At 44.0% G+C, this 23,856-nt stretch overlaps 4 protein-coding genes across 5 annotated transcripts in view; 3 read left to right on the top strand and 1 right to left on the bottom strand.

Moving 5' to 3' along the window:
• The window catches only part of LOC108070926 (centrosomal protein of 162 kDa), a 28,883-nt gene that overhangs the window by 3,771 nt on the left and 1,256 nt on the right, over positions 1 to 23,856 (bottom strand). The window contains exons 3-5 of the mRNA XM_017161581.3: positions 1,568 to 2,222; positions 1,279 to 1,492; positions 571 to 1,223 (exon numbers count right to left, since the gene is read on the bottom strand). Coding sequence (XP_017017070.1) covers positions 571 to 1,223; positions 1,279 to 1,492; positions 1,568 to 2,222 — 1,522 coding nt within the window. The remainder of the gene's footprint in view (positions 1 to 570; positions 1,224 to 1,278; positions 1,493 to 1,567; positions 2,223 to 23,856) is intronic.
• Positions 7,086 to 11,448, top strand: LOC121502070 (uncharacterized). The gene is made up of 5 exons (XM_041774788.2): positions 7,086 to 9,288; positions 9,351 to 9,539; positions 10,185 to 10,326; positions 10,393 to 10,918; positions 10,979 to 11,448. The coding sequence occupies exons 1-5, from the start codon at positions 7,110 to 7,112 to the stop codon at positions 11,270 to 11,272; spliced, it is 3,330 nt and encodes a 1,109-aa protein (XP_041630722.1). The 5' UTR covers positions 7,086 to 7,109; the 3' UTR covers positions 11,273 to 11,448.
• On the top strand, positions 12,428 to 15,178 carry LOC108070936 (carboxypeptidase B). Its single transcript, XM_017161593.1, has 3 exons — positions 12,428 to 12,866; positions 13,969 to 14,332; positions 14,410 to 15,178. The coding sequence occupies exons 1-3, from the start codon at positions 12,428 to 12,430 to the stop codon at positions 15,176 to 15,178; spliced, it is 1,572 nt and encodes a 523-aa protein (XP_017017082.1).
• Positions 18,829 to 23,854, top strand: LOC108070940 (carboxypeptidase B). 2 transcript variants are annotated; one of them, XM_017161608.3, is made up of 3 exons: positions 18,829 to 19,214; positions 22,188 to 22,601; positions 22,670 to 23,854. In XM_017161608.3, the coding sequence occupies exons 2-3, from the start codon at positions 22,214 to 22,216 to the stop codon at positions 23,599 to 23,601; spliced, it is 1,320 nt and encodes a 439-aa protein (XP_017017097.1). In that variant the 5' UTR covers positions 18,829 to 19,214; positions 22,188 to 22,213; the 3' UTR covers positions 23,602 to 23,854. The 2 variants fall into 2 exon arrangements, with proteins under 2 accessions (XP_017017097.1, XP_017017104.1); XM_017161615.3 differs by lacking the exon at positions 18,829 to 19,214 and adding an exon at positions 21,581 to 21,720.

Genomic DNA, 23,856 nt, shown 5'->3' with positions numbered 1-23,856 from the left:
ATATAAGAAATATAATAAAAACTCCCTTAAAAAATTCCCTTTACAATTAAAAATCTTTTGCAAATAAGAAACACCTCCAAGAAGTTCTCAAAAATAACCCTGCTAAACTCAAAACATGAGCTGTGCCTCTGTCTGACTCTCAGACCTCAAGGGGTTAAGCTCCATCTTGGCCAGCCGTTCAGCCGAAACGTGTTTGTGTGTGCTGTTGTGTCGTCTTGGCCATTGGCCGCTTAGCCGCTTAGTTGCGCTGCAATTGCCGTTTGAAACGAGTGCAAAAAGTGGTCAAAAGGCCGACACCGTCGACAGCCGTACAATGATTTATTCCAGCAATTTATTTGCCGTCTCTGCCAGGTAACTCCCCGGAGGGAGGGAGGGAGCTAGGAAGGGGGAAGAAGGAGTGGGGAGTGGGGCGTGGGGAGTGGAGCCCAGTGTACGTGCTGCTGACCGGGCAGAGAAAGTCCATAAATTACCAAGCCATCCATCGGCGGCGACCGAGTGACACAAACACAACCAAATTAGAGAGAGGGAGGAGGAGAGGGGGTATGGCTCTAGGAATGGTTATGGACTCACCTGTATGGCTGGAGCTGCCGCTTCCCTCCCTATCCCGCTGCAGCTTCCGTATGGTCTTCTTGCAGTCATCCAATTCCCGTGTCAAGCGCTGCATTGCCTTATTTTTAATGGCCAAATCGACGCGCATGCTCCGCACCGAGCTGAGGAGCTGCGCCTCCTCCTTGGAGGACGACCCGTGACCGTGACTAAGCAGCGACAGCGTAGACTCGGACTGTGAGATTGGCAGCTTGGAGGTGGTGCCACCACCAGCACCACTGACCGCCAGCGGCGAACGCCTTTGGGCACCGCTGCCGCTTTGCTTGGAATTCGGACGCGAGGTGTTTGGCGTGGAATTGGCGGTACTGCTGGGGCTACTGCTGGCCGAGGGTGGATGGGGATGAAGATGCGGCTGCTGGCAAATAAGGGCCGGCGAGGGACAGCCAATGGTATTGGTGCTATGATCCCTGGTGCCATTCGCTGCCAGGGTCTGGGTCTGGGTCCCAGTGGTAGCGGAGGTGGTGGTGGCTCCAGGGAGGATAGCCATGGGGTCCGATGATGGCTCCGTTTGGGTGCAGTTGTTGTAGTAGCGATCAGCACGCTTCTGCATATAGCGATCCAGGGTGCGCACCTGGGATTCAATCTGTTCGTTCAACTTGGTGTTGATCTCCTGGAGACTGTGGCGGGCAGAGTTGTTGTATTATTTACTAATATTTGTAAACAAAAACCCACCTTAAAACCTGCGTCTCCAGGTCCGCTATGTGCGTCTCGTACTTGGCCTGAACGGAATTAAAGCGGGCCTGCACATTGGCCAGGATCTGCTGGGCCTTGCGATCCTGCTCCTTGGCATCCGACTCCAGCTGGGCAATGCGCTGCTCCAGCAGCTTGCGGCTGCTCATGTTCTCCTGATCATTCAGGGCACACATGCCGGGATTCTTGGAGGCCACTAAACAGCCACAGAATTTTATACATTAATTTTATTTTTTTTATTTTTTAATAATTAAATTACTCAACAACCAACCTATGAGAGCCGACACCGAATCGGGATGCTTGCGCATTAGTATGCGCTCCATCTCCCGACACTGCCGCTGCAGATCCTGTATGACCTTGGCATCCTTCTCCTTATTCTCCCCCGCTCGCCGCCGTTCCTGCTGCACCTCCTCCAGCTCGGCGCGCAGCGAACGCTGCAGCTGCAGGGCCTCGCTGCGATCTCGGCGTGCCGCCTGCAGCTCCGAACGCAGGACACCGGCGCACTCGTTCAGATGCTGTACGTCCAGCTTTAGCATCTCGGACTCCTCCTGCAGGCGGCCATTGTGCTCGCGCAGGGCACGCTGCGTCTGTGACAGCGAATCGCTTTGCAGGCGCACCGAGGCCAGACGCTCCTCGGTGTCCTTGAGCCGCTCCTGCAGCTGCTCGATCTCGTGCTTGAGGGCATGCTCCCGGGACACATTGCAAGCGATCTGCTCGATGGGCGAGCTGAGAGTGCTGACCAGGTGCTTGGGCGAGCTGCCCACCGCCTTCTCGCTGTAGCTGGCCATCGGACGTATGGGCTGCTGGCTGTAGGAGTGACTAAGGCCGCCAAGGCCAAGAGCACTGCTGCGGCGGCGGCTACTGGACACTGGACTGCGGCAGCGCGGCACGGGTGCATCCACCTCCGCCTCAGTGATCTCCTCCATCTGCAAAAAGGGAAAATAAAGTATATCAAATTGGGATCCACTGAAAATGAAGACTTAAACAGATGAAGTTTCCTGAGTTGGGGGCGGCGGCGACGGCAGACATGTGAAAGTGCATGTGAAGCTGAGCTTAGGGAAGGTGTGGCAGCTTAACGGTAAAGAGACGGTTGCGCGTGGCGAGAATCGTTAATACCTGTCGCATCTCTTTCCCTTTTCCCCCGAACATCTCACCATCATCCTCTCTAGGGATGGGCGGAGAGCGGAGGAGGCAGACCAGACCAAGAGCAGTAGAAAAGCAAAGCCAGTCACCAGTCGGTCGCCATTACAATGGAAATATATGGGCGACACTGACTTCATGACTTTATGTCCCCCGGGAGCACAGTGGAGCCAGGTGGGGGGGAAATTCTACTACTAATTCTATTAAAAAAGCTTAACTTTTAACAGAAAACTTAGGACTTCTTTTTTTCTATAAAAGATCAAAAAACTAAAAGATAACTACATCATCCCATGCTTCTTAAATCTTTTTAATTCCTTTGAATACGTTTTTTATAGAAAAAAACATTATTTAAATATTATTTAACAATTGTTTGCTATATTTAAAAATTTTTAAATAATTTTTGGGGTCTAATTTTAATATATAAACCATTAAGAAATATATATATAATATATATATATCTTTAAAAAATAATTTTAAATGTAAATTTCTAAATAAATATATAAAAAATATAATTTTTAATTTTAAATTTCCAATCTATGTAAGCTACATCTAATTTAAACAATTTTACTTCTTCAAAAAAACCCTCAAAAATATGCAAAATATATTTTTGAATATACAATTTATGTTTTGCATTGGTGGACATCAACTAATTATAGTTAAATCAAATTTTAAAATATAAATTACTAAGTAAATATATGAAAAATATAGTTTTTAATTTAAAATATCAAGTATATGTAAGAAACTTCTAATTTAAATTATTTTCCTGCTTCCAAAAACCCCTAAAAAAAATGAGAAACAATCAAAATTGCCTACAAAAGGGGACAAAAACGAAAGACTTAGGCGACAAACTCGGTGTGGAAAATGACACTGTGCCCAGCAGCAGCACAAGCAACCTCAGCGGCAACCCTCGTCAAACGTTATCGACTGTCAAGTGGCCAGGCTTTGTGCCCGCACCCGTGTCGTATCCGTACCTATATTCGTAAGCGTAAGAAGATAATTGGGATGATGTGGGCGTGCACCAGCAGCAGCACTCGACACTCGACAAAAAAAAAAGCAGCGAAATATTGAAGAAGAAAGAAAGTTCCCCCGCAAATAACGCCTATTGTGTGGTGTATGCTTGGGTATGTGTGTGTGTGTGTGTGTGCATCAGTTTTTAATTTGTTATTTTTTTTCGGCCGCCGCCAGCAATCGACTGACATTGCTCTGCCCACTCTCGCTTTCATCGGCTCTGTGGGGGATTCTACCTGAAAAGTATCGAGTGTCGAAGTGCCTCCCATTCACCTCATTCATACTTTTGTCCATTTTATGGGGCTGCCTGACTGCCTGCCTGCTGGACTGTGTGGATGATGTTTGGCTGCCTTCTGCCACTTTCCACTCTTTGCAGCTCGAAAAACCGCTTGAAATGTGTGAATTTTTCAGTTTGGCGCTAATTGGAATTAGTTCTAGTTCGTTAGGTGATAATTGGGATGTTTCGTGTAAAAAAACATTTTCTTTATCATTTAAAAAAATTGTTTTAAATATAATTAATTGATGTTTTGTATTGCAAAACATAGAATTATCATATTTAATATTGTTAAATATATTTTGAATAAATGTATCTACTTAGTATTTAATATTTATGAATTAATAATATTTAATTGTTTTAATATATTTACATTTTGCTTTAAGTCCAAAATTTGAAAATCTACAACTTAGCCAAAAATGCTTTAAATTCAATTCGGAAAACGGTTCTACGTTAGTTATTACAAGGTTAATAAATCTGCATACTGAGTAGAATTATTTTTTAAATTCAATTTTTTTTTGTTAATTTTTCACAATTTTAACAATTTTAACCCCTTATAAAATTTCGGGAAAAATGGCAAACAAATTTTTTCTTCCGGATATGGCTAGATCGACTCGTTTTTTTGTGCTGATCAAGAATATATATGATTTATGGGGTCGGAAATGACTCCTTCACGGATTAAAATCATAAAACCCCTCAAGAAACTCTCAAATATTCACTTTCTTCAAATGAATATTTTTAGGTATTTTAAATGGAATTTTTTAAATTAAAAAAATAATAACTAAGCCAAAAAAGCATCAAATTCAATTCGGAAAGCGATTCTGTGCTAGTTTTTTCTAGGTTAACAAATCTGCATACTACATTTTTGATTTTCAAAAATCAAATTTTTTGTTCATTTTTTCAGGGAAATTTATTTGAAATATAAATCGAAAAAAATTTCAAAAAATATTTTTCTTCCGAACATAGCTAGATCGACTCGGCTATTTGTGCTGATTAAGAATATATATGATTTATAGGGTCGGAAATGACTTCTTCACTGCGTTAATAGCTTCCGACTGAAGTATGGGAATTAAAAAAACATACTTTAAAAACTATATATTTTCAGCTATAAAATATTTAATCGCATGCGTTGCCTTGTAAAATATATAAAATGAACTGTAATTTTTGTATATTAAAACAAATTCACACTTGCTTTATGAGACCCTTTTAAAGCCTTATAGTTTAGTAAATAAATCCAAGCAAATAGTCAATTAATTAGCACTAATTTGCAGTAATTTGCACAGTTTTGTGAACCAATTGAGGCAATAGGCAGGCGGCAGGTGGCAGGTGGCAAAAAGCCAGCAAATCAAATATCGACAAAACTACTTAGCCATCAAGTAAACTAAACTATATTAAGGACAATTTCACTACTTGACCTCCCCCAATGGAAGGGGGCCCGGAGGCGGCGATTTCAGCTTTGCAATTACTTGAACTCTCGCTCTTCCTCAATTGTCATTTGTGATAAACTCCACTTACTTATTATAAAGTGAAAGGAGCGCCGGCCGGCAGCAAGAGCAATTGTTTGTGTGCCAGCGACAACGACAACGAGGCACAGTAGAGCCTCTCAAACAAACAAATCAACAAAAATTAAGCTTAGAAATTGTTAAATTTTAATTTTTCTAAATTCGTTTTCTTAGGAAAATTTCGATTTTTCTCTTTGATACCCTATAAAAAGGCGAATTTACTGGCGTGGCATGTTCTGCAGAACATATAAAAATTGTACAACAATTACTTGTCAAGTGCCATTTAAATTATTCGATTATCTTATTTGGTTCATCAGTTATGATTTTTGCAACGAAAAGTGAGAAAAGGAGCTACTGTGCGACGACGGTGAGGTGCGGTTGATTAGAGAGCAGAGCGTGGGTAATACTCGTACCATTCCCATACAAATCAAATATATAAATAAAAAAAAAAACGGAGTAGAGCTGAAATCATGTCAATGAGCAAATTGGAAACTTTTAACTTTTGAAGCGCGCACAGTTCCAGCGCAGCAACAACAACGAGCTGCGAGCTGCGTATATCCACAAGATACGAGTCAAGTTGCAGATACAGATACAGTTGTCGTGTATCCTGCACTCGTAAAACATCTTAAAATGCAAATTTTAAGCAATTATCGCGTCCAGTTAACACGCAACTGCCAATTGACATCGATTACGAATTAAGGAGGCTGTGATTCATCAATTAAAATGCAGATACAGAATGATCTGCGATCTTCGGATCTGCTATCTGTGGAGTCTGTAGAAAGTCGATGATAATTGTGACAGTTGGATGGACACTTAAGGCGATCCGGATCAATATTTAAATGGGGGAAAAGTTATTTACGGAAGCCAGGGGCATTTATCGATCGGCCTCTGAATTGTGCCAGCAGAGAAATGCCAGGAAATATTTATAATTCATTAACTGCAGAAGCGAAGTCAAGCAATATGAAGGAAACCTGCTTGTCAAGATCTCTTTTCTTGGGGAATTTGTAATATAATTTAAGATAAATAAATAATATAAAATAATATAAATAATATAATCAGTACAAAATATAAATATAAATACATAATATAAATAATAATAATATAAAATTCATAATATAAAAATGGCTATACATTATTATTAAATAAATAATTAAATTAAAAGAATGAATAATTACATTAAAAACAGCTCAAGGATTTCTTTTGAAAATGTAAAGTTATACAATCGAAAATCGAATTAATTATAAACCCTTCATATTTAGACTACCTATAGATTTATCTTCCTTAAGTTTTATGCCCAAAGAATCCTATTAATCAACCCAAGTTTACAGTTATATAAGATATGTATTTGTATTTACAAGATTGAAACCCGTAGGAATAATTTAGTCATGAAATACATTATAATTTTTGGTTATATCTGTTGATCTTATAATAGTTTTCGGTTTTTGTTTTGTTTTTTTTTCAACAATTCTTCGTTATGCTTTGTCATTTTGTCCCGAAAGAAAGCGAGAGCGGGGAACCTGGGTATTGGAAATGGAAATGGAAGATAGCAGCTGGAAAGATGGAAGATGATAGACAGCGAGAGGGGGGGGGGGCTGCCACACCGCTCACAAGGAAGAGAGCCGCGAGCGTAGACCAGGCCATGGATCATTTGCATACACACATAGACACACACACACAGCTATGTGCAGCTCTGCTTTGCTGGCCAGTGTAAGTGAGCAGCGCTGCTGCTGCTGCTGCCCGCCGAGAGAGAGAAATATATCGAAAATGAAATGGCAATGCTCTCCACGGCCGCCTCTTCTTCTTCCCGCTGGAGCGCACAGCGAAGTATAAAAGCGGCACTCAAGCAATGGGACATGTCTCATAACGGTTCACAGCCAGATCCCGCCAAGATGCACACCGCGAGATCGCGTGCGGGCCTCGCCCCCCAAAGAAGCAACAGCAACAGCAGCAGCAGCAGCAGTCGTCGCTGCCTCCAACTCCTACTCCTAGCCGTTCTGCTCCATCATGAGCCAGCGTCCGCCATGTCGCTGGACCGCCTAGCCTTGGAGCGCAACGAGCTGCCAGTGGATCAATCCCCATCCCCATCGCCCAACCAGCCGGATGTCCTTGTGGACGACATGAAGCTGACCTCGATCCCCTCGGCGGACTCTGCAGCCGATATGTACATGCTGGTTCCGGAAACAGTGGCCAGCCAGCTGGAGGACACCGAGCACGTGCACCGCAACTCCATTGAATCTGACTCGGGCTCCGAAGATCCGGCGAGCGCCGCCTCCGACATGCTAATGCTGGAGAGTGACTCCAGTCCAGCTATGCAGCTGGTGGAGCTGCCAAGCGATATAACAGTGGCGGAGCAGGAGCAGGAGCAGGATCAGGATCACCAACAGCAATTGCAGCCGGAATCCATTGAGGAGCATGTGGTGCTGATGAAGCCCAGCAGCCAGGAGGCCCAGCTGGAGCAGGCAGTGGACACTGTCACCGAAGAAGCAGCAGCACAAGTTGAAGATCAGCCGGAAGCTGAGGAGCAGGAGCAGGAGCTGGCAGCCACTGAGGCCACGGCAGAGGAGCAGACCATGGATGACCAGGTGCCAGAGGAGACGGAAGTGCAGGCAGCCGCTGAAGTAACTCCAGCTGAGGAATCCCAGCCAGAACCTGAGCAGGAGGAAAAGCAGCAGGAGGTTGTGTCCCAGCCAGAGGAGGAGGCAGAATCCCAGCCAGAAGCCGCAGAAGCTGAGGCTAAGCCAGCAGAGGAAACTCAGCCAGAAACTGAATCCCAGCCAGAAATTCAAGCTCAACCTGAAGCTGAATCCCAGCCAGAAGATGAAACTCAAGCTGAAGCCCAGTCCCAGCCAGAAATTCCAGCCGAAGTCCCAGCGGATCAGGAGAAGGAAACCGAAACTGAGCCGGAGAAGATCAGCGACAACGAAGTGGATACCACAGAGGCTTCCCTGATCGAAACCCTGGCCGAGAATATCGAAGAAGGCCTCACCGCCGCCATGGACAACCTGGTGCCCGACGAACTGGCCGAGGCCACCGAAAATAAAGAGGAGGAACAGGAAAAGGAGAAGGAAACTGTTTCCGAACAAGAGGAACTAACTCCGGTCACCGAAGTCGCCGAGGAGCAAGCAGCTCCCGAAGTTGCCCCCGAAGAGGATAAGAAACCAGAGCTTATTTTGGCCGATGAACCCGAGCAGGAGGCTGAGCCCGCTGAGGAAATCCAGCCAGATATGGTTCCAGCTGAAGTAGCCGAAGCTAAGCCTCAGGAGGAATCCAAGCCACAAGAGGAAGAGTCCAAGATTGAGGAGGATATTAAGGCAGAGGAAGCCAAGCCTGAGGAGGAAGCCAAGCCAGAGGATGAGGCCCAGCCTGAAGAGGAAGCCAAGCCAGAGGAGGAAGCCAAGCCAGAGGAGGAGGCCAAGCCTGAGGAGGAAGCCAAGCCAGAGGAGGAGGCCAAGCCCGAGGAGGAAGCCAAGCCAGAGGAGGAGGCCAAGCCTGAAGAGGAGGCCAAGCCTGAGGAGGAAGCCAAGCCAGAGGAGGAATCGCAGAACGATGCCGAGATTCAGCCGGAAATTAATGAGATAAAACCTGAAGAGCCCCAAGAGGCGATTCCTGCTGAAATCCCATCGGAAATCCTCGCTGAAATCCCCGCTGAAATCGCAGCTGAAATCCCCGCTGAAATCCCAGCTGGAATCCCAGTTGAAACTCCAGCTGAAGCTCCAGTCAAGCTCCAAGATGATATCCAAACCGAAGCCGAAGCGGAGAAGGAACCCCAAGCCATCGCTGAGCAACCCAAGCAGCCAGAGCAGCCTTCCCTGCTGACCACCATTATACCCATGGTGCTGCCCCAGCCCCAGATCCCATCGCAGCCGCTCCATGTCCAGGATAGTGTGCTTAACTATGTGAACGCCTCGTTCCTCACCCAACAGCCAGCTGAGGCGGAGCTGCCCAAAACCGAGGAGGAGTCTCCGTTCAATGCGCATCTGCGACGCTACGATGGCGCCCAGGTGTGGCGCATTGTGGTGCAAACCGATAAGGACAAGCGTTTGGCCGATGAACTCCAGTCCAAATATGGTGAGTCAAAGAGCAAGCAATTCCACAAGAAGTTGATTCTAATACCATTTCCCCCTTTGCAGACGGTCAGCTCTGGAAGGAAGTGAAGCAGGAGGTGGACTATCTACTGAAGCCCCAAGTCTTGGCCGCTGCCGAGCGTCATATTCGTGCGGCTAATCTCTCCCGGATTGTGCTCATCGATAACCTGCAGCATGTTATTGAAGTGGAGAATCCGCCAGCGGAAAAGATAGCCGAGTTGCAGAACCGCAAGGGTAAGAAAGGGGAAAGTCGGGGAAGAGGTTAACCCTAGAGAGGTTCCCCGGAAAGGAGAGATATTTAAGTCCTTATAGAAGTAAAAGTTGTCCTCGATGAGAAATATTCTCCCTTTTTTTTCAAAAAAGAAAAAGGAACTGATTGCCCACACCACCCACACAATCACATATCTTTTTTTTTTTTTTGAGTGACAGGTGGTGCCTGCCTGCCAGCCAGCCTGCAATCACCCCTTTTCTTCCTTTGGCCTTTCGCTTTTCACGTTTTTCGGGTAGCTTTTCCGGCGAGGTGTCGCCGCAAACGAGCATTTAATGCACTCGGCGAGGGGCGTGTGAAAAGTCATCGAGCGCAAAGTGGCTTTGCCATAGGAACCCGCATAGCCACGTGCCAAGTGCCACGCACCGGAGAGAAGGATAGGCTAGGTCCTTGCAAGACGCGTTTGTTTAATCGATAGCCAGGAAGAAGATGCCGTCGTTGCATCAAGGGTTAAGGGTTTGGTTCGTTAGAAAAAAAGAAAAGGTTGAATGAACCCAGGAGGGGGTTCAGGTTCAGGTTCAGGTTCAAGTTCAGGTTTGGGTTAAGTTACAGGTTCAGCGGGAGGTTAAGGTTAGCTTCTTGATACCAACAGCCACCTTGGTCTTTTACAGGACACCGTCTCACCTGGCAGGCCTATCATCGTCTGGAGGACATCCATGGCTTCATCGACTACATGGCCAAAACCTATCCGGACATCTGTTCAACGGAGGTCATTGGCTACTCCGTCGAGAAGCGCCCCCTGAAGATACTCAAGTGAGTTTCAAGTCATTATTTTCTCAAAAATAAAACCCCAGGCTAATCTTTATATATTCCCACAAGGATCTCCAATGGCAATGCCCGTAATCCTGGCGTTTGGATCGATGGCGGCATGCATGCCCGTGAATGGATTAGTCCCGCCACGGTCACCTTTATCGCCAACCAACTGGTCGAGGGCTGGGAGGATCTGCCCGAGCATATGCGCAGCATCAACTGGTACATCCATCCGGTGGCCAATCCCGATGGCTATGAGTATTCCCACACCACCGATCGCCTCTGGCGCAAGAATATGCGCGCCCATGGACGACAGTGCCCGGGAGTGGATCTGAATCGTAACTTTGGCTACAAGTGGGGCGGCAAGGGCACCTCGGCCAGTCCCTGCTCGCAGACGTACCGCGGCAGCAAGGCCTTCTCCGAGCCGGAGACCTTCTACATTTCCAAGTTCATTAGCGGTTTCCCGCGCGAGACCTTCCAGGCGTATCTCTCTTTCCACAGCTATGGCCAGTACATCCTGTATCCTTGGGGCTATGACTATCAGCTAACCCAGGATCGGGCGGATCTGGACCGTGTGGCACGACAGGCAGGAACGGTGAGTTGTTGCTGTTTATATTTATGTTCCGATAAGTAATTTTAAAGCCCAATCCTCTAGAGCATCACCAAGTCAACGGGGGTGAAGTATACGGTGGGATCTTCGGCCACAACCCTGTATCCCGCTGCCGGCGGCTCCGATGACTGGGCCAAGGGCATTGCGGGTATCAAGTATGCCTACACCATTGAAATGGGAGACACTGGACGCTATGGCTTCGTCCTGCCCGCCAGGTTCATTCAGTACAACGGCAAGGATGGCTACACCTTTGCCGATACGGTGGCCAGGGCCATTGCCCAAGGACGCGGCAAGGCGGTGGCCAGGAACAGCACTGGCAGCCGGAGGCGTAGCCACTAAAAATCCCTGACCTGGACTTAGTTCAATGCGATTTTTAAGATTGTGAATCAATCGATTTTTTTTTTTTTATTTGCTATTTATATTTAAATATTATTTATTTATTTATTTATTCTACTTGTAACTAGACAAATTGAACACAAACATGAAAACACAACAGGTAAACCACACACACAAACACACACAACAAGAGAAAAACTCATCGAAATAGACTGAGAAATGTTTATTGAAAAAATACAAAAAATATAAGAAAAGAAAAACATTGGTTTTTTATTAAAAAAAAAAATCTTAAAATATTAAATATAAGTATATCAAAAGTATTAAATAGTTTATACAAAGCAAAATAAAATAAAATACTTAACATATTTTTAAAATATTAAAATCATTTTTAAAAATATTTTAAATATTTAAAAATATGTATATATTTTGTTTTTATGTTGTTTGTTTTTTAGAACATGAAGCAAAGATCTTTCGGCTCTTTGCTATGTTATACTTTTCATATATTTTATAATATATAATATTTTCAGATTAAAAAAAAAACAATGTTTTCCTTTTCTATCTTTATTTTTTTTTCCATGTTTTTATTTATGCTTTTCCGTGTGGCTTTTACTTTAAGGCGCATAATCTGTTATAGTGTGGTTTAGTCGTGCCAAAATGCTTGCGAGGGAGGGGCAGTTCTAAAAAACAACTCAAAAAAATATATATTTAAAAATATATATATCTATAGATATAATTCTGTCCAAACTTTACAACTTTATTGCCCTCCCTCGTCATCATTTTGGCACGAGTATAACACTATAACAGATAATACGCCTCAGTCAAAGTAAAAGTCACACACAAAAAAGCATAAATAAAAACATGAAAATAACCGGCGCTCCGTCAATATGCAAATGTGATGGCCTTAATTGGGGAATTGGGCTTAAAATCGGGGAGAAATGCGACGAAGAACGCCGACTGGAGAATAGAGCATGGAGAATGGAGAACGGGAGACTTGAGAATTGAGATCGCGAGAAGCCGTTAGCCGGAGGCTGCGGCTCGCCAACTGATTTGCGAACGCATTAAATCCGCACCAACCTCCAAGCCACCTCGACCGCACCAGTTCCGTGTTCCCCAAAAACCCAACGATATCTGGAATCTCCGGAAGAGAGGCAGAGCACCATGCACATTCCTCCATTCCAGTGGGCGTGGCTGCCACTAATCATGCTCATGCTCATGCCAAAGCGAGCCACGGGCGTGGACAGGAGGAATCACCTGGACCTGGCCCGCACCGACAATCGGCTAATGAGGCTGCCGTTTTTTGGCGGCGGAGTGGGTCACCTGCTGCGCTATCTGCATCCACTGGCCATGGTGAATCCCCCATCGCCACCCCGTGGCCGTATCAACGAGCTGCGCAGCGAACTGGACCCCAATTACGTGAGCTATCGCGGTGCCCAGCTATGGAAGCTCAATTTTAATGCCACTCGGGGTTCATCCATGGAGGAGGATCGTGAGGAGGAGGAGGCCGAATCAGGGGAACCGGAGCTGGGTCGACGGATGGACAACGACGACGACGACTCCTCACCGGATGCCCAGTTCAACGAGGTGGTTGCTCTATTCGGTGAGTCACTGTCGGGGTTCTAAATCGAATAAAAATTAATGGCCCTAAGGGCCATTCGCGAAGTCTATCAAAGTCAGCACAAAAGAAGAGAAATTGTCAAGCCCAAAGAGGCACGGTTAAGATCACAAAAATAGGTAAAAATCTAAAAATCAGGTTGAATTTATTTAATGTATATATATATATTATTTTCTTAAGATATTAGATCATAAAGTTTTCAAAATTTCTTCAGTTAAACCACTTTAAAGAGGGCCCGCCCTTAAAGGATATTAACCTTTTGGTTCCAAGTGGATTCTAAGTATTTATTATTGGTTAATTTATATGCTTATATATTTCCCGAAAACCATTCTAGTTATATTTTTTTCACCCCGTCTGTGGCGCGTTTTTGGGAGGGGTCAGGGCCAGGCAGATCATCAGGTCAGGTCAACTGGGCTCGAGTCGAGCTCAGTTCGGTTCGAAATCGCCACCTGAGCACGCATTCTCACGCATAAATTTGGCATTAATCGTGTCGGAATATACTTTCTGGTTTAGTTCTAAGTTCGAAGCCAAAGAAGATGTGGCATCTGGTTGTGATTCTGCTCGCAGGAGAAGGTGGTGGTGGAGGAGGAGTTCTGGGAGCCAGCCAGCGTCTGCTCCTGTGGCGCAGTGTCTCGGTGCCGGAACTCACCGGCCTCTCGGGCCTGCCGCTGGCCTTGCTGACTCTCAATAGCAGCGAACTGGTGGCCACCACCTTTGAGGGCCTGCAGTGGCTCTCACCGACGGATCTGCGACGCTACGACTTCCTCTCCCCAGGATCTTCGTACCAGATCAACAGGCGCTATCGCAATGGGAGCCATGTGAAGCGTTACTATGGCCATCAGTTGTGGAAAGTTCATGAGACCAGGCTGGCTCAGCCGCAGCTGCGGGCCTTTTGGCGACACTTTGGTACTTGGAAAATATCTATAAACTATATTAATCGGGGTATCACTATACCTCTTCCGAGTGACTAACCAACTTGTTGGCTATAAACGTGAACCAAAAGCATACTATTTGCATATATTTTGGGGTTCTTCTGGTTTATTAAGTTAAAAAAAAAAAATATATATATATATATATTAATATTCAGGCAGCGAAGTGTGGAACATCAACCAGGATGGCATCGATATACTCATCGAACAGCGGAATGTGGCCGATGCCCGGAAATTCATGGAAAAGGTCGGCTTCAGCTACAACATCATGATCGATGACATCGAAGCGGCCATTGATGAGACCTATGTGGAAGTGCCAGCGGTGGATCATCCACTGGACACCGTCCGGAATGGTTCACTGCCCTGGATGGACATACCGGGAACGCTGATGAGCTGGCGAAGGTACCACGATCAGGCCGATATCCAGCAGTTTATGCAGACGCTGCTGGAGAAACACTCGGAAATGGTGGAAATCATACAGATCGGAGTCACGCGCAACAAGCGGCCAATGGAGGTGATCAGGTGAGGGTTCAAATTGAGGGAATTTCCCTTCAATGGGGATTTCTGGTGATCATCCCATCCCTTTTTTGTTGGCACAGAGTCTCCAATGGCAATCCGGATAACTGGGCTGTTTTTGTGGATGCTGGGATGCAGGCCCGCGACTGGCTGAGTCCCGCCGCCCTCACCTATGCCCTGTCCAAGCTGACCCATCTCTGGGGTCAGGGTCAGTTGGAACTGGGAATGCGTGGCATTGACTGGTACGTCCTGCCCCTGGCCAATCCCGATGGCTATCAGTACTCGCGGCAGACGGACCGCCTGTGGACCAAGAACCGAGCCCACGATCCGGCCACCGGTTGCTATGGCGTCAACTTGGACAGGAACTTTGAGTATGGCTGGGGTGGCACTGGCTCAACGAGTAGTCCCTGCAAAAATCTCTACCGCGGACCGAAGAGCTTCTCCGAGCCGGAGACTCGTGCCCTGCGGAGCTTCCTGACCGGATTGCGGGAATATCTCGGTGCGTATATATCCCTGGGAGGCTATGGCCAGGCCATTGCCTATCCCTGGGGTGATGCGGACTATGTGACGGAGAACCAGCATGATCTGAAGCATGTGGCAAGGAGGGCAGTGCTCGCACTGAGGAGACTCAACCAGGCGGAGTACTCGTCGGGCACCAGCTACCGCCAGAAGCTGGCCAGGCCAGGCAACTCGGCGGATTGGGTGCAGGATCGTGTTGGGGGTCAGCTGGTGTACAATATGTTCTTAAAGGATCAGGGACGCTACGGATACCTGATGCCTCCGCACTACATAGTAGAGTCGGGGGAGGAGGTTTTCGAGTTCCTGAGGATCATAGCCCAGCAGTTGCAGTAACTCCCTGAGGGAGTTTTTTTAACCTTCTAAAAAATATATATTTATTTATTTATTTATGCATTTTTTTTTTTTTTGTAATAAATCGAAGCAATATAACGTAATTTATATGAACAAATCGTAACTTTACTTTTTCAGTTTCATTTTTCATTGCCTACTTTCAGGCTTTTATCAAAGTCAAAGCTTCCCTCGTACTAAAACAAGACATTTCTCCAGGGAGTAATTAGCTCTTACTCTCTCTTGCCTTCGATTAGAAGAGAGCCATGTAACTGGGACCATTTTTGTTTATCGGTTTCGCAATCGGTTGTATGTCGCGTCTATCGCCATATCTAAAAGCCATTAATAAGGCACATCTTATGTAAACTTTGCCAAAAAAAAGGCAAACAAAAAATACATTTAAAAAACATACAAAAAAAGGCTAACCAGAATGCTTTGAACAAAGGCAAATAGAAAGCTAAAAGAGAGGCGGCTAAAAGAGAGCGAGAGAGACGCCCGCCCGCCTTAACTTTCACTTTCAATCGCGTTTCAAAAACCCGTAAGCTCGGCTCAACGCTTCTGATGTTTTGTTTTTTGCTCTTTAGCCTGCTCATTTGTTGTTATTCCTCGGCTCCTTTTGTTGTTGCATATTTGATTGGACTTATTTTGTGCATGCATATAGAAATTAAGCGAAAGGCCCGGGGCGATCGCCGCCACCAGCCGGCAAAGTCAAAGTCAAAAAGCTATCGAAGAAAGTGTTTTATACGCCAGGCAAAATAACCCACAAGAGCTGCGATTAAAATTATTTAAAAAAAAATTATAATGAGAAAAAAAACAACAAAATACAAATTCAACAGAATTAAAGAAAACACTGCTTATCAACACCAGTCTTTAAAAGAACGAAGAATTCACTCGTTTACACAGCAAGAAAAATATATTTTTCAGATAAAAAAAAAGGCTATAAAATAAAAATAATAGTCAAGGGATTCAGATCTTAACTAAAAAGACGTATTTTAAAAAAATGTCTAAAGTTTTGAATCTATATTTTTTATAATATAAGAAAAGCTATCTTATTAAGCTATCAATAATAAACAAAAATATTAAATTTCAATATACTTTAAAGACAAACCTTTTTTATTTTAATTTTGCTCAGATATTCAGGCCTGTTCTAGTTTCCACTTCCGCAAAATTTATTCGGATTCGGATTTCCCTGACCTGTTTTAGTACTCACTTCCGAAAAATTCTTACGGATTCGTAGTTCCCTCTGTTAAGTCTCTGTTAATTTGCAGGAGAAACGCACGGAAACTTTCCGTGTGCCATTGGGCCGGCGGATTCAATTCCGCAAAATCAGAAATTAATTATTTTAAAATACAATGCGATTATGAAAATTACAAATTTTAATTGTATTTTATTCCTTGAAGTTTTGGGAACATTATTGCATAATTGAATTAATTAATACTAACATACTTGATTTAAAAATAATTATTTTGTGGGTGCACCTTAAAATCGGTTCGATTCTAACCTTCAACATAATTGCAAATCCGCCGCCGCTGTGTCGTATTTAAGAGGGACCATTTAAGGGTTGTCAGCGTTTAAAAAAAGGCATATATTTAAGATAAATTTTGAACAATTACTTTTTATGTTGTTTTACAATTAAAAGATCTGCTTTTAGGGTAAAGTATATGAAAAAGTGTTTTTGTTTAAAATACCAGCCAGTTTAATCTACAAACTGAACTAAGTGTTATGCGAAGGGAATCTTTTCTAAACCCTGGGCAACTCTACTCTCGAGCAATTGCGACCAGAACAGCTGATTGCAATTATAAATATTTCAAAATGTTTATTTCCAGCCGTAAATGCTTATTCCTTCGATTTTATTAATTAAATTAGTGCTTCATTACTATCTATGAGTTGGAGACTACAGCGGGCCAAAATTGGATCAGCTCCTTTTAGCAAGCCTTAGACAAGGAAAACTCTTTTGTTGAAAGCGACCAGCTGATTTTGTTTGGGAATATAAGGGAAATTAATAAAAAATTTCCCTAAATCACCAAGGGAAATTCGCTTATGTTAAAGGGAAATCCGCAAATGTTATCAAATTCACTTCCGAGTGGAAACTAGAACAGGCCTGATTAAGATAATTTTTGTTTTGTTTCCTTTTTTCATTTTAAATTTACATTTTTAATTTATTTAATACATTAAAATTAATTAGAATTTTCTGCAGTGTAACACAGTGTTTACTGTACAATGAACAATCAGCGGGCAAAAGTAGTGCTGCCCCGAAAAAATATTTCATTGTGGCTGACACTGCTCTCAAAGAAAGGGTTAAAAGTGAAAATCTGGGTGCCACAAAAAATCAAAATAAAAAAAAAAACATAAACTAAAAAAAACACCGGAAAAAGGTAAGCAACAAAACCAAAGTAAACAAGAAAGAAATAAATAAAGCCTGGAGCCAAACTCAAGTGCGGGGGGCATAAACTGGGCTCTGATCAAAAGGCGAAAGAAAGTAAAACTCGCCAAGTGGGTCAAAATTGCCCCGTCACACAATCACAGAGTTAATTACACTTACACACTTGCAACGATTTAAAGTGTGTGATCCAATTGGATATCAATGTTGTACTCGTGTGAGGAAAAGAGGGACAAAAAGATACAGAGATAGAGATACTTAGGGACTTGCCAACCTAGTTTGAATTTCAAAGTCTCTTTTTCCAGGAACACGAAGTTCAAAACTGATAAGAGATCGATTTCATTTTAAAAATTCTGAGAATATTCTTACATATATATTCAGTTCACACTAACAACACAGAAACAGTTAGAAAAAAATTGTTTTTGTAAATGTCTCATCGCTGGAAATCCCAAGAATCGGACAAAGACAAGAGAAGAATATTGTGACTGAACCCGTGACTCATGGGAAATGGCATCTTATTACAAGTTGGCAGCTCCTTGGAAGCCGTAAATGCAACTGAGCGCATCTCACGGCTTGCGTGGGTGTGTAGGTGTGCGTCAATGAGTGGCAAGATACGTCACGCAGAAGCCAAAGTGTCAATGTCGAGTGAGAAGCAGAAGGAGAGGAGAGATGCCAGCAGCACTCGCTGTGTGGTGTGTGGGCGTTGCACTCTCTGGATCTACCCCCTCACCTGCATTTGCCACTGATGCAGGCCAGACAGAGACAGCGTGCGAGTGCGTGGAGATCGGCTTACCTCTCTCTCGGACGCCACCGCACGTCGCTGCTGCCGCTGCTGCTGCTGCTGCTGCTGCTGCGGCTGCTGCTACTGCACAGTGGTACCCCACTGACACTTTTCTTTGTCAAAATTGATAGCTTTGTCAATTTAAGAGACATCCACTTCCAATTTAACAATTTTTGACATTTCACATTACAAAAGTTCAAGTTGAAGTAGTTCAAACCTCACTGATTTGGATTAATTTCAAATATTTGTTCTATTTATTTGTTTTCTTTTCTTTTAGAATTATTTGTAATTTTAAAATACCTTTTGCTTGCAAATAACAGATTTTGGCAGAGCAGAGTTTGCCACGTTATTTGTAATACCCTTAAAAAATTAAACTTTTGAGCCAAGAAAAGTGCTCCGCTTGACCATTGTGCTCTGCCGGCTTTGCTGTCGCTGTCGCTGCCGCTGTCACTGCCGTTTTCATTTCCATTTCCATTTACGCGACGATCGTTTTAAAGATCGGTCGTCGGTCAGCGCAAAAATTTACAACAGTTTAGCTTATCTTTTTGTTGTAGTTTTGTTTTGTAATTCTCAGTTTCGTTTTGTGTATGCTCTTTTTTTGGTGTTTTTTTTTTTTTGTATTATTTACTTTTTTTTTGGTAGCCGCCCCTCTTGCGCCGGCAGAGCGGCAATATAAAAATTGAAGCGCATACAAGCGCAGCATTTAGTCGGAGTTTGACGCTCAGCCAGCGACACACTCTCCCACGCACAACACGCTCACGCACGCACACAAAAGCTCGTGCAGAGCCGGCAACGAAGAGAAGAAGGTGAGGAGGAACTAGAACAAGTGCAACGGCATCCCCGGGACAGCCACAACAACAACAACAACAATAAAGACAGCGGTAAGCAGAGAACACAAGAGACAAAAGTGAAAAGTGCAACAACAAATTTAAATAGAACGCAAATTTTGGCTGCAAGAAGATTGCAGAATAATTTATGGAGCAGACAGAGGCTTAGGGTGTGAGATATCGAAGAGAATGTGGGAAGAATCGGAAACGAAGAGCGTTGCAGAGAGGGGGTAGAGAAAGATAAGATGCCCATTAAGGATCGGAGGTTGCCTAAGAGATAAGATAAATGTTGTAGGATAAAATAGAAGGGATTATTTGAAAGATGAGAGAATTTCTTCTGAATCGAATTTAAAGGAAAAATAAGAAGAACTCTAAAGAATTTATAAATTTTAGATTCAAATCTTTATTTATATTTTGTTCACTCGAAAAATGGAAAATAAAAACAGTAATTAAAAAATGTTTAAATTCTTAAGAGTCATAAAGATTAAACCCAAATAAGAGACCATTAAGTAGGTCAAGTAGAGATTTGATTCTATTTGTAAAACCCAAACTTGAACATATCCTTTTGTAGCGACAGGGAGAGAGGGGGAAAATAGGATAGATCATAAGCTATACAATTACAACCAACAAGGAAGTAACCAATATGGGGGCTGGGTATCACTTTCGATTGGATCTTTTTAATATTAACTTTCGGTCCCTCAACCTAACCAGTTTACACATGGTGCTCATTAAGCCCAATTACGTTTTCTTTCCTTTCGTTGGTGCAGCAGCAAGTACTAATTAGGGTTTCAACCAAGCAGTGCCTTAATTATTTAATACTTTCCCTTTAATCTTTCGTCATTTGCATATAATAATTTACCTTATTACCAATGAGCAAGCCATCTGAAAATGAAAATTGATACACCAGCATTTCGGTTGTTATTCCAACTATCTTAAAAAAGCAGCATCGGGGAGGGGCAGAATCTCAGTTAATGGAAGGAGAACAAGCTGGGGTTTGGGGGAATGGGGAGATGGGGGTCCCGGCACGAAGGTCGAGGTAAACTTCAGCGAATTGAAACCGAAACAAAACGAAACCCAATCCGAAACTGTGTTTCGACGACTCCCGAGATCTGAAATTCCGAGGTGCGAGAGGTCCGAACGAGAACCAGTTCTCAGAGGCACCGAGGTACGGAGACTGGAGACCGGCGACGACCCTCTCCAGTGTTCAAGTGCCACTTTCTGGCTGGCAATAAAAAGAAAATAAACACGAAAATACAAATACGCATCCATAAAAAAAAACTGAAAATAAAACCTAAAAAAAACGGGCCAGGGAAATTAGCACAGAAGCGTTAAAACGAGGTTTCGAAATCTTTGTCAGAAGACCAGGAAAAGTTTTCCATGTCCATAATCTAGAATCTAGATCTAGGGTCCATTGGCTAAGACGCTCTAAGACCCAGACACACACACACACCTCCTCGTGTGTAAAACCCATTCATCCCACACATTGTGCATTCAAGACGAAGCTGATAGTCAATAAACAGCACAGGCCCCGGAACTCTGGGAGCTCGGGGAACCTCACGGATTGATCGATTGATCGATCGCCATTAGAATCCGTAAAGCAACGCAAATTGGTTAGATCAACAAAAACATTCAGTTTGTATACTGAAACGTATTTCTTATGAAGGTCTCACAAGTCTGAATACACTCAAAAAGAAGTTTATATTAAGGCGAATGAAATGTTTATTGTTTTTAAGTATTGATCGCTCTGAGATTTGGTATCATCGAGTACTTTGAAAAGAAAATTCTTACAAAATTAAATAAATTTAAGTAATAGTAGATGGCGCAGAAACAGCTTAAAGAATTATTCCTGAAAAGAATATACCGGGCATAGCTTATTAAATTAAATTATAAAGCGAAACAATTCGTCATGTCTTAAGAATATGCTACAGTGTCCAAGGTATTTTTTAATCAACCCTAAATTTGTTTCTGAATGTTCTGAGATTTGGTATCATCGAGTTATTTAAAAAGAAAATTCTAAAAAATTAATTATTTAACCTACACTATCCAAGGTATTTTTTAATCAACCTTGAATTTGTGTCTGATTGTTTTGAGATTTGGTATCATCGAGTTCCTTGAAAAGAAAATTCTAAAAAATGAATTAACTAACCTTACCTTTTTCAGTAAAGGAAAAAAAGGTTCCCTAACTAATTTGTGTGTTCCATTACGTAGTTTGCAAACCCATTAAAGCTGTCTACTATTTATAATTACTTATTGGCAATGACAAAGGTTGAAAAAATACAGGGTTACTCACGCATCTAGATAACCATAACCAGGTACAATGAAACGGAAATATGTTTGTTTGTTTCTCTTTTGTCGGTAATTACGAACTTTTTCTGTAACAATTATTTTCACTGCCTCCATTTGTAGCTGGAGTTTGGCTTTCAGTTTCGTTTTTCTGATTTAGTTTTCGCTGGCAGAGCGACTTGGTTGGATGTTCGATTGGATCCATTTCTAAAATCTCCAATCAGAACAAAAGGGAACTCGCAGGAAAATTATAATATAGAAATTGAAACAAGAACAGGTACTAGAATACTACTAGAAAATAAACTAAAAACAAGTTAAAACTGAAAAAGTAACAATTTGGGGATTAAAATTTCCTACAAATCAAAAGTTATTCAAAGTATTCAGTTAAAAGCATGCACTGTAGCCAGTTATCGCTACCGGATGACACTCGGAGCACTTGTAAGCACACTAAATAGCGTGTCTTATGGCAAGTTGCTACTCTAACCTTTTCAGTTTTTACGACTGGTTAATGGTATTTTTTTTTTTTTTTTTTAAACAAAGCTTGTACAAACGAATGGGAAAATCGTGACACGCCGTCACTGAAATTCAAGCTTAATATTTTCGAGTGGGGAATTTGTTGTCTACCAATCAAATCTGCAGTTAATTACTTAGCAGCCCCAACCTGAATGACAACCCCGCACTGATAAGGCCCAGCCAATTACTGATTACCAATCACTGTTCACTGATTGCCAACCATCTTAACAGAGGTCAGCCTGCTCTCGCACGTAACGATGACGCGCCCCCATCTCCTGATGCTGCTCCTCCTGGCAGGTGCCATCGAGCCCCTGCTAGCCAGCAATCAGACCCTGGATGTCAACGAGATTCCACAGCGATACGATGAGGCACAGCTCTGGCGGATCTACAACATCTCGGAGGCCATGCAGCGCCGTGTGCCCGTGGGCCAGATGCTTGAGCAGAAGTTTGGTGGCAACATTTGGAAGGAGAACTCCAAGTTCCTGGACATCTCCATTGCCCGGGATCAGTTGAAGGCGGCGCGCAGTTTCCTATCGGCGCATCGACTGGATGCCCAGATATTGTCGGATAATATTCAGACAATGATCGATGAGGAGCTGCTCGAAGGGATCCAGGCCACGGCCTCGCAGCAGGGCAAGAGAGCGAGTGAGTAATGGAGCAGGGAGCAGGGAGAGACAGGTTTAAAATAATTGATTTCCTCCATAAACCCACAGAAAAGGCCACCAGGAGCAGCATGCACTGGAAGGACTACCACGACCTGGATACCATCTATAGCTTCATGCGGGAAATTCGCAGCAAGTTCCCCAACATTGTGCGCCTGTACACCATTGGACAGACGGCCGAGGGTCGCGACCTGAAGGTGCTAAGAATCTCTGAGAATCCCCGCGAGAACAAGAAGGTATGGATCGATGGCGGCATTCATGCACGCGAATGGATCAGCCCCGCCACGGTCACCTTTATCCTCTACCAACTGATGTCGAACTGGGAGAACCAGCCGGCCCACATCCGCGGCCTCACATGGTACATTATGCCCGTGATGAATCCCGATGGCTACGAGTACAGCCGCACTACGAATCGCCTGTGGCGCAAGAATCGCTCGCCATCGCGTCAGAACCAGTGCTTCGGCGTGGATCTCAACCGGAACTTTGATATTGGATGGAATGGCTATGGATCGTCGACTAATCCCTGCCGGGACACCTATCGCGGCTCATCGCCCGCCTCCGAGCTGGAGACGAAGGCTGTGGCTGAGTTTTTGGCCAAGCGCAAATACAACCTGGAGTCATATTTGACGTACCACAGCTACGGCCAGATGATCGTCTATCCGTGGGCCTACAAGGCCGTCAAGGTCAAGGATTCAAGCATACTGCAGCGCGTGGGTAGCCTGGCGGCAGAGCGAATTGCCCAGAAGACGGGCACCACATACAGGGCAGCAGTTACCCACGAGGTGCTCGGCATTGCCGGCGGCGGTTCCGACGACTGGAGTCGGGCGGCCTTGGGCGTCAAGTATGTGTACACCATTGAGCTGAGGGATCGCGGAGCCTATGGATTTGTCCTGCCGCCCAGATACATCAAGGATACGGCGCTCGAGGGCTGGACGGTGGCGGAAACGGTCGCCCAGGCAATTGGACCGAGTTCCTCTGGTTAATTTCGAATCTCTGTAACCGATTCCTTTTTTTTTTTAACCACCCCACCCCCACCCCACCTTGTGTGCCTGCTGTGTGTGTGTCCGGTGATTGCCTATTTATGTTATATAGTGTGCTTCTGCTATCCTGTCGCTGTGTGAATGCTTCTGCTTTAAAGGGGTGGAGACCGGCTGCCTGGATGGGGGTATCCATCCATTCATCCATCCATCCAGTAAGCCGGCAAATAAAGAAATCTTTGCTATTTATTACCTTGGATT

This window comes from Drosophila kikkawai, chromosome X, assembly GCF_030179895.1.
Source record: "Drosophila kikkawai strain 14028-0561.14 chromosome X, DkikHiC1v2, whole genome shotgun sequence".
NCBI lineage: Eukaryota > Metazoa > Arthropoda > Insecta > Diptera > Drosophilidae > Drosophila > Drosophila kikkawai.
This window is presented reverse-complemented; position numbering and strand designations above follow the sequence as displayed.

Bases quoted from the DNA above. Each gene is read 5' to 3' on its own strand.
- LOC121502070 (XM_041774788.2), top strand. From the start codon at position 7,110: ATGCACACCGCGAGATCGCGTGCGGGCCTCGCCCCCCAAAGAAGCAAC. The intron at 9,540-10,184 runs GTAAGAAAGGGG...GGTCTTTTACAG, and splicing joins CGAGTTGCAGAACCGCAAGG to GACACCGTCTCACCTGGCAG. The intron at 10,327-10,392 runs GTGAGTTTCAAG...TATTCCCACAAG, and splicing joins CGCCCCCTGAAGATACTCAA to GATCTCCAATGGCAATGCCC.
- LOC108070936 (XM_017161593.1), top strand. From the start codon at position 12,428: ATGCACATTCCTCCATTCCAGTGGGCGTGGCTGCCACTAATCATGCTC. The intron at 12,867-13,968 runs GTGAGTCACTGT...ATTAATATTCAG, and splicing joins CGAGGTGGTTGCTCTATTCG to GCAGCGAAGTGTGGAACATC. The intron at 14,333-14,409 runs GTGAGGGTTCAA...TTGTTGGCACAG, and splicing joins CGGCCAATGGAGGTGATCAG to AGTCTCCAATGGCAATCCGG.
- LOC108070940 (XM_017161608.3), top strand. From the start codon at position 22,214: ATGACGCGCCCCCATCTCCTGATGCTGCTCCTCCTGGCAGGTGCCATC. The intron at 22,602-22,669 runs GTGAGTAATGGA...ATAAACCCACAG, and splicing joins GCAGCAGGGCAAGAGAGCGA to AAAAGGCCACCAGGAGCAGC.